This window comes from Geotrypetes seraphini, chromosome 9, assembly GCF_902459505.1.
Source record: "Geotrypetes seraphini chromosome 9, aGeoSer1.1, whole genome shotgun sequence".
In the NCBI taxonomy this organism is placed as follows: domain Eukaryota; kingdom Metazoa; phylum Chordata; class Amphibia; order Gymnophiona; family Dermophiidae; genus Geotrypetes; species Geotrypetes seraphini.
In genome coordinates, this window is record NC_047092.1 from 35,855,729 (window position 1) to 35,865,843 (window position 10,115).

At 40.7% G+C, this 10,115-nt stretch overlaps 1 protein-coding gene across 1 annotated transcript in view; it reads right to left on the minus strand.

The window, feature by feature from the left end:
- The window catches only part of LRRK2 (leucine rich repeat kinase 2), a 253,679-nt gene extending 250,480 nt beyond the window's left edge, over positions 1 to 3,199 (minus strand). Inside the window, 2 exon segments of the mRNA XM_033958543.1 lie at positions 2,573 to 2,658; positions 2,852 to 3,199. Coding sequence (XP_033814434.1) covers positions 2,573 to 2,658; positions 2,852 to 2,987 — 222 coding nt within the window. The 5' untranslated portion in view covers positions 2,988 to 3,199.
- Between the last annotated feature and the right edge of the window lie 6,916 nt (positions 3,200 to 10,115).

Genomic DNA, 10,115 nt, shown 5'->3' on the forward strand with positions numbered 1-10,115 from the left:
TGATTTGGGGGGGAGGTGTGTGCTGGGGAGAGACTGAAGGGGCCATGGAGAGATAGGGAGAGGGAAAGGAGGCTGCTTTGGGGGGAGGTGTGCTGGGGACAGACAGCTTTGCTCTGGGGGGGGGGAAGACAGAAGAGGGCCATGGAGAGACAGTTAGGAAGAGGGAAAGGGGGCTGCTTTGGGAGGGAGGAGGTGTGTGCTGGGGGCAGACAGCTTTGCTCGGGGGGGAGGGGGGAGGAGACAGAAGGATACAGACAGCGGCCAAGGAGAGAGAGATAAAGAAACACAGACAGAGAAACAGACACATCTATTCTAGCACCCGTTAATGTAACGGGCTTAAAGACTAGTTAAAATATATTAGCATACAAGTCTTAAACTTCCTCAAAATATACAATCACACAATTTATTAATAATAATAATAATAATAAATGATCAAATTCTTCAAAACATATGAATAATATAACAATAATGTCAAGTTCTAATAACCTTCTGATCAGAAGGTTCTAATAACCTTCTGATAAATGACAGTTAGGCAACTAATTGCACTTGGGTGCTATTCTATAAACTGGCACCTAAGCACTTTAGCATGCAACTGCAAAGGGGGAGCACATCTACATATGTGGGGCATGTACAGGTCACACACTTACAGCCTGTTTTACAAAGCCACGTGGTAACAACCCCGAAGCCCTTTAAATCTCTATGGGCTTCAAGGCCGTTACCGCGCGGCTTTGTAAAACAGGCCCTTAGGCACCAATCTTATACAATACTCTAAGCTGTATGCCTAGGTGCCAACATTTACACCCGCCTTTTATAAGGTGTAAGTGTTGCTCCTAAATTTTGTCACCAAATGCCAACTTAAGCTCTCTTCTATAACAGAATCTGGGAACTATTTTAGCACACAGATACTGAGCCCTAATTTTAACACCTTTTATAGAATTGCCCCCATTTCTCATAACAAATGAAATTCCCTAGTTCTCTTCTTTGTTCTGTTTTTAAGTTGTTCATACCAGGAGCTTTCTCTTTCTATGTATGTACAATGTTGCATGAGTGTAGTAGAACTATAAAAGTGATAAGTAGTAGCAGTAGCAATATTAGAAGCAGTACAGTAATAAACAGCAAATCAGCTGATTAATTTGATTGGCTGAATTGCTACCTGGTGTAAAATGGACAATGCATTGTGAATAAACTTGGCCCTATTTATGAGGATATCTAAAACACCATCTCATCTGGGGGGATTGTGTATATATATATATTTTATTTATTTTTTTTTTTTTAATAATTTATTTATTATTATTTTTATTTTTTTTTTACAATTCTGCATGTGTTTTTTGAAGATTTTGCAAAATTCTGCACTCTCACTTTATAACTGTTTTGCATAGAATATCTCCCTTATATAAGACCTGGATCCTTCCTGCCCCAGGTCTGACACCCCCACTTTTCTTTCTGCTAAGGACGTGTCCCATCCCCCCTCCTCCCCCAACAGGCTTACACTCCAGTTTAGCTTGAAGCCCCCCTCAGTCTTGATCTCCTTCTTCTCACAGGTTTAACCTTCAGTTTTCCAGCCCTGCTTTTCATGGTGGACATCCTCCAGATTTCTTTCTCTCTTTATCCATTCACCAGCAAGACCTCACTTCCACCCCTTCCTTCTTATTCTCTTGGCACAAAGATCCCAACAGCTTTCCCTTCTGCTCTCCAAAACCTCCCTCCCTATGTCTCTCGCAAATTCCTGCCCCCAGCACCCTGCATACACACACCCATAGCACACTCTCTAGCTCTGCTTGACTGGCACTGGCGCTGCCCCCCCCCCACTCCCTCCCCTCCCACTTTACCTACAATCCTCAAGGCACTCATCCCAACATAGCACTCATGTCTTTTCAACAACCTCCATATATAATGAGGACACGTAACCATAGTAACGAAAATGCATTCACATGACATATTGAAAACGCAAAGAGTGAAGGGAACCATACTGAAAACGCGGTGACGTGATCACGTGTTAACGTGCTGAACGTGCGCATGGCCTTCGTTCGCCAGGCACCGTCTAGGGGCGCGCTGAATTGTCACTGCGCTCAGTTATCATTGCGCTCAATTGTCTTGCGCTGAGTTATAATTGCACTCAATTGTCTCACGCGCTATTGTCTTTGCGCTGAGTTGTCTTCGCGTTTTTGTCCGCGCGCAATTGACCTGTCACCTTCACAAAGACCCAAATGCACTCAGTCCAACTCCAACAGCTTCTTTTCCTGAATCCTGCCGTGGCACTCCACCAGTTCTCTCTTCCCCCTTAGTATCTAGTCTGAGCTTAGCCTTCCCCCCCTCTCTGAGCACACCCCTCCTATTCTTAACCCTTCCATACCTCAAATTTGGCCTTCTCCTTACCAGGGATAGTTTCCTGTTTTGGAACTGGACAGCTACTCTTATCAAAGCTTTCTTTAGTAGTGTTTTTGCTCTGCTGATGACCACACTTCAACAAATTTTCTTGACGATTTATTTTTGGTTCCTTCTCATTGTTTTGCTTTTGACATAAATTGTCAGATACTTGTAAACCCATTTTGGTTTACACATGTACACTTACCTGCTGCACACCTGAAACCTTCATATACAATTCCAAAGCTAAAAGCAGCGGTAGATGGACATTCCTACCCTCAAATAGCATGGGTGCTACAGTAAAAAAAAAAAAAAAAGATAAAAAACACATTGATGTTTGCATTTCCTGAACATAAAAATAATATGTAGAAACACATATCATCTTTAAAAGTGGACCAACACGTCTGCAACGCCATTTCTCTTTTAATATAAAATAAACCATAACGCCTTTCACGAGACAGCATAGAAATTAAAACCAAGCACCTACCACAATCAGCAAACGTGAGCGCAAGCAGATCGTCTATAATCTGGATTAAAGTATCATTTGGCTTTCCTTCTTGAAAATTTTTAAGCCTTACAACCAGCTTCTTCAGACTTTCTTCCAGTTCTTCGTAGCTGGCCATGTTCTTCTTACCATTTACAAATTTTTCAAGCTTAGTTATTATTCTGTCACTTTCGTCGCATTGGTCATTAGCTGCAGGAACGCTAGAGATTTAAACCTTATGCGTCCCGCAAGCCGCATGACGCAGTGGTGCATATTTCACCCTCCTACCATCGGGATGGTCAAAGTTTACTTTTTTTTTTTTTTTTTCCATCTTCAGTCGTTCCCCCTATGATTGCGGTCAAATGACAGGAAATCAGCAACAAAAAGTTGGGTTGTTGGTTTTTTTTATTATTTATTTTTGCTTGAGAGACTCTTTTTAATTGGCTAAAGGCTTCGACTTTTAATTGGTCGAGCGGCAGACTATCGAATGTTTCCAGTAGCCAGCGTCTGATAGGCTGAAATCTTCTTTCGTCACTTTCTTCCCTTCCCAACGGGAGCTCATTCTTGCTGCTGCCTAATCAGGGTTACCAGCTTGGTGGGTTTCTGTCCCAATTGGGCTACTTATGGGCGTGAGCGATTACCGGGTTTTGTTCTACTTTTTATGCAGTTTGTGCGGTTGTTTGGGAGCAATATTTGATGAGTGCTGTTTCGGCTGTCTCTCGTTGCCAAGTCTTCATTCGCTGGTTTGACCTCTTTCAGAATCGATTTGTTCTTCTGACAGTCCAGAGCATGCCTAAAATCCTTCTCCAGCACCAAAGCTCAAATGAGTCACGTATTTATTATTTACTTATTTATCGATTAAGTGGGGTTTCTTAACTGCCTTCCTGGTGCAATGTGTCCAATAGTTATGCATCTGAACCTCAAGTTATTTGCAGAATGCTGTCAATCATCTTTTTGAACTCTGCCTCCTTCCCACAAAGCTACCTCTGCCCCCTCAGGTTTTATCTACAAGTAATTTCTTCAGGAGTGTTTCTGCTCTGCAGTTTTATTTTCCGGTATTGTGTGTTTGGTTGGAGGCTCCATGCCCAGAGGTTCCCACTTGTTGAGACCTCTGCCTGGGAGAAGATGCAGACTTGTGCTGCAGAAATCTGTTGCTAGCAGAATCAATCCTCTGGGATACCTAGCTAGTCAGCCTGCTTTTGTATTTTTTGAGCACGGAGGCTATCCCTGACTTATCAGGAGCTTGAGCACAGGCTGTTTTGACTCCTTCCCAGCTTGGCCGGGATTAATAATGGGCCAGCTGTGTGATCCTCTCCCCCTTTGGCACAAGTTTTTTTGGGGATTGAGGCTCAGTCTGACCTAGGTCTGACTGGTAGCCCGAAGACCAAGTTTGTCTGATGAACCTGTTCTCCATTTTTCTCAGCTGCTCTCCTAAGCTGAAGCAGGCAGGCACATGGGGTAGTGAGTAAAGTTATAGCCTATGGGGAAAATTGGGGGATCTAGTGAAATTTGAATGTTTCTGCAACTGGAGCCAAGGTTCCCTATAAAACCCATTTACTTGCATTTTTTGTGCTTTAGGGGAGTCCCCATGTGCTGTTTTTTGGCACAATTTTGCTGGTAGCAGCTATCACCTTTACTGAAGCTCATGCAAACCACTCAGCATTAATTCCCCAGTCATTAGTAGTGGTATAGAAGCTTCCAATAAACAATCTTGGATATTAAACATCTTTTTTTTCTAAAGCTGCCATCTGCCTCAACAACCCTCGGGCCTTCCAACCCCTGTATCATGCCAGGTTTGTGCTGGGTGACTGGTCAAAGCGTGTCTATGTCCTGCATGTGGCGGAGCACATGGGGGAGTGGCAGGAGCCTTGGGCTTAGCCTCCTTGGAGTTCTCCTGGGCTGGGGATCTGCAGGAGGCACAATCCCAAGGGAAGAGACACTCCAAAGATGCATTGGCTAAGCGCAGACTTATGGATGCTGCAGAGCACAGGAGACCTGCAGAGATTCCTTCCCAGGGTCCTTGAGACCCCTAGTACAAGGTTTCACCCTGGATTTTGCGAGCCTTGTGGAATTCCTCTTTGAACAGCCAAGGGGTCTCAGTGTCTGCCCCTCTACAGCCTCCAAGAAAGCAAAATGACTCCAGGACAGAGGCCAAGCTCCTCCAGATAGGGGGCAGACTGTCAGCCTATTGGTCAGTCTAGGCTCACATTGGCACAGACTGTTGGGTCCTAGAAGTTGTTTGAGAAGGTTACTAAATTGAGTTCTGTGCCTCCCTTCTGAACCTTTTTGTAGATTCTCCAGCCAGCCAGAGAGAGCCCTCAGAGTCCAATTAATAGTGTAAAAGCTACTGGATCTTTGTGCCATTGAGCCAGTCCCGGATGGAAAATTGGGTTCAGTCAGATACCCCATGTACTTTATCGTGCCAATGAAAGGCTCAGATGCCTGGAGGCCAGTTCTGTACCTCAAGTCGGTCAATGCTGTATTGAAAGTGCTGCACTTCCGCATGGAGACCGTTAGGTCAGTCATAGCAGCAGTGGCATCATGGGAATTTCTTGCCTATCTCCATAGTCATGTTTTTGTGTCCTTTACCTAAATATTTATACATATACCTCCCCCTTTTACAAAACCGTGCTAGCGTTTTTTAGTGCTGGCCATGGTGGTAACAACTCTGATGCTTATAGGAATTCTATGAGCATCAGAGCTGTTACCACCGCAACCAGCGATTTAAAAAAAAGAAAACAAAAACGCTAGTGTACTTTTGTAAAAAGGGGGATAGTTTAAAAAAATTTAGTTTTTTAAATTAAATTCTTTGTTTTCAAATTGCTTTTAATAATGGTTGGGTTTTTTTTGGGGGGTTGGTTTGGAATAACTTCCCTATGAGGAAAAGCTGATCCAATTATTTATTCATTTTTTAAAAATTTACAATAAGTGTAACAGCATTTATAACATTTTAAACTCAAATACAACACTTAATATTCTGTTAAAATCCATATCAGAATTTATCCCCCCTCCCCCCTAATCAATAACATTCTTTAAATTCAAGAAAGTCTACCATAAACCCCATTCCTATATACCTTATTTAATATTCAAATCAAAAAACCCTTCCCCCCCCCCTCCTGGATATGCATTTTTAAGGGGAAAAATAATAATCAATCAGCTTTTAATTATGTTTTACATATCTTTTTACTTAACATTTTTTTTAAAGATTACCTGTTTATTATTATATTTTATGCCTAATCAATCATTGGTGTTTATATGAATTCTTTTATTTATAGGTTCTCAAATCTTGTAAACATGATGTATTTGTGTAAATATATTGTTTGTTTTTAGACTCCTGAGGAAGGTACTTTCTTGAGTACCGAAACACTGGCAGCATTGGAGGCATTTTTCTTTACTAGTTTATAATAAAGATCCCATATGAAAGTATCTCGCCTATTCCCACTCTCTTTTCAGTTTGCATTTTTGTTGGGACTCCTAGCCGCTCTTTGTGGGGTACTCTTATGTATGCCTCCCCTCCCGAATTCCAAGAACAGTGTATGTACTGCAAACCACAATGCAAGTTCCATACATTTTCTTTATACTAACCCAAACTTTAAAAACACAAGATACACTAAAACCACCCCCTCCCCTAACCCCCACCAACAATCCAAATGGACCTGTTATTTGTTCAAAACTAGGCTATACAGTACTGTTTGAGTTAAGGTTGATCAATAGGGTTTCCAAGTATCCTAGAATATTTTCCATTTCTTAATGTCTTGGTCCTGCTTCTGATTTTTCAATTAACAATAAGTCAAACATTAACCTTTTCCTATCGTAATAAATTTTACGTTACGCTGGTTCCAATCATAATTATTTTAACAAAGTTTTGTATTATTCACTATTATCATTTACGACTATTGTAAACACATTGACCCAATAGATGGGACAAATGATAGGTAGAAAGTGTACTGTATGTCCCATGCCATGGGACATACGATGGCAACGACATTTTTTGGAACGTCCCGTCATCCGGGATACATGATAGGAAAAGGTTAAATTTCTCCAGCGTTAAACCCATAGGCCCAGATTCTCTAAAGGTCACCTAACAATTGGCAAAATCCCCTTAATAAGTTCAATAATTAAAAAAAAAATTAAATTGGGCAATTGGCACCTACTTGATTCTATAAAAGATAGGCACCAATCGTATGGTGCGTAGCAGTGCCTAACGTCTAAGTGGGTATTTATAGGGTGTGAATGTGACTTAGGTGCCACTAAGCGTGATTCAAAAACTTAAGTGTCTGAAATGTAGGCCTTTAAAATCCTGGCCTACATGTCCAGCGGCGCCACTAGGCACAATTCTGTAAACAGCACCTTAGCATAATTGACATGCCATTTTTCTGGGTGCCAGCTGATTTAGGCGCCGTTTACAGAATCCGGTCCTCAGTGGCCTCAAATCTCTACAAATTAAGCAAAACTACTTTCATGGTTATACGTAGAGCCTGTGGCTCATTTGTTCATAAGCAACCAATAATCCAGCATGAAAAAGCAAGTATTCTGGAGGCCATTCGATGCTTGCAGTTCAAGTCGTGTTGTGGTGGAATGCCTTGCCACTTGAAGCAAAGAAAGCTCCATCTTTATTAAGCTTCAGAAAATTACTTAAAACAGTGTTATTTGAATGATGCTATTCAGTTTAATGTTATTTGGTACCGTTGCTGTTAGAGGCAGCGTCTGTTATGTCATCCTTTTGTCTGTTTGATGACTGTGAAATTGCAATCTATGTTTTAATTATGAATGGGGTTTTTTTGTGACTCGCACAGAATTGTAGGATGTTGCGAAGAAATTTTTAAACAAAATTCAAAGTGTGACTTTTATAGAGTGGCCTTTCACAGTGACAAATCAGCCATCAAGGTTGGCTGTCATCGTGTATTTCTGAAATGATACCCACTTATTTATTAAAATAACTGTACCACCTCTACTATGACCTGATGCATAATAGCATTGTCACATCCCATTAATTTCTCATGCTAAATGCTAGAGCATTTAGGCCCCCTTTTATGAAGCAGCATTAGCTTTTTTTTTTTTTTTTGCCAGCGGTGGCGGTATTAGCTCTGACACTCATAGAAATTCTATGAGCCGGCGATAAAAAAGCCTAACGTGACTGCATAACAGGGGAGGGATTTGTCTCTCGGATACAAGCTATGTCAGCTTTATATCTACCCACAGCCTGTAATATCTCTGTACACTTTTTCAGGGAACCAATTCCTGACACATTCCGGGATAAAATTTGAAAGTATTAAGTGTAATAGAAGGTTCCTATGGCATAATAGTCTGCACTACTAAAAAACAAAAGTATTACAAAATGTGTATAGGGCTCCAGCCCAAATTTCCACTTAAGAATAATACACAAATCAGATGCTTGGACTGCTTTGTTTCCTCCCCTCTCCCCAGCTACCATACACATTAGAATAACCCACTGCAAGAAGATCATCATGGTTAATTATGCAGCCCTCTCTTTCCCAATGAATCAACACCCCTTAAGAACCATAATTCCAATCCCAAATCTGTTTCCAGAAGGACAAACGTAACCAGCTCAACCCTAATCATGGGGTTTTCAGATAAATAATAGTACATATTTAAGAAAACTATTAGGTTACATAATTAAAATGAAATGTCAAACAAGCACAAACCCTTTTAGATTTAAAAAAAAAAAAAAAGCTAGCCATGTGTAAACCACAGAGGAGAGACATTCAAATGAGCTAAGTGCATTTTTTGAAGTAGGAAATAACCCCCCCCCCCACCCTTTACAAAAGCCAGTAGTGTGGGCCAGCACAGTAAATGCTCCAACACCCATAGGAACTGAATGGACATTGGAGCATTTGCTGTATAGTAGAGAATGACACGATGACAAAATTCATCATTGTTACCGTCCCCGCGGATAACCGTGGGAAGCCATCTTCATGTCATTCTTAAGGAGAGAGGGAAGAATAAGAGTATGAATGGCCACAACCACTGACCCGCAAGCTTTGCTTTGAAGAATGCTGGTGTAGAAGGATTGAGATTGAAATAGACACTAGAAAATGACATGGGATTATTTCCCGCGGTTATCCGCGGGGACGGGAACGGTGATGAATTTTGTCACCGTGTCATTCTCTACTGTATAGCACTTGGCTGCTTGGCTTTGTAAAAAGAGGCCTAAATGAACAAAGCAATTAAAGTAAAATAAAGCAGGGTAAAAGGTGATCGAAAAATGACAAAAAATAATAAGGGATAAAATAAGGTAAAGAAAATCTTTAGCATATAGAGCAACATCATGAAAGTTTGCCCCATCAAATCCACCAGTTATCTTCATTGTAGTGCAGTGGAGGAAAAACCCACAAATAAGCAGAAGTTGACAAATTTCACAAAATTATAATACAGATTTGAAATGAAAGTAAGCCCCCGCCCCCCTCCTTTGCAGTTCTGCTCAGCAAAAGAAAGGAAGGTAAATAGTGATGCAACCATAGTTTAGTGAAAGGGGAAAAATAATCCTGTGTATACATATCAACAAAGTAAACTGTATAATTAATAAAGTAAACAGTATAATTAATCATGACATTGAAAAAGCTATGTACAGTATATCAATGCCTTTGAAGTGCTTGTGAATCCTTCAACAACTTCAGTCCCCAGGGTATCAAATTTCCACAATGATGGGCCTGTGGGAAATAATGCCTTCCACTGTGTCAGCATCAAAGGAATACCACTTGGAACTTGAAATAAAAATTGTGTAGAATGTGACTGGTGAATCGGGACATATTATACTTTTGTATATGTAGAAAAATACTTCAGCATCTCCAGAGAAAATAATTTGTTCATCATCCAAATGATCTTAAAATCTGTGTTTCTTCAGACAGACACTATCTCCTTACAAACAAAACGCTGTCACACAAGTCAATACTCACTACTTTAAAGAGAAGAACAGGGGTCTCAAGTGCTCCCACTCAAAGGCTCGAGATATACTTCAAGGCCAATGAATGATATATTGAGCTATCATCAATCCCGTTTATTTTCTCTGTACTTTGTAGTGGTTAATTTTCTTATTTTTAGTTAATATTCCTTGTGTTTAAATAATCTTTCAATAATTTATTTTAATACTCATTTGCCATTAAATACTTTTTCAAACTACTTAGCTTATTGATTCTTTTCCTTCCTCTTATGATTTTCTATTGACTCTCTTGACTCTCTACGGAAGAACTCCGTTTCGCTCCCGTGTGTGTTACTCGGGGCTTCTTCAGGAAAGCGCCAGAGGTCT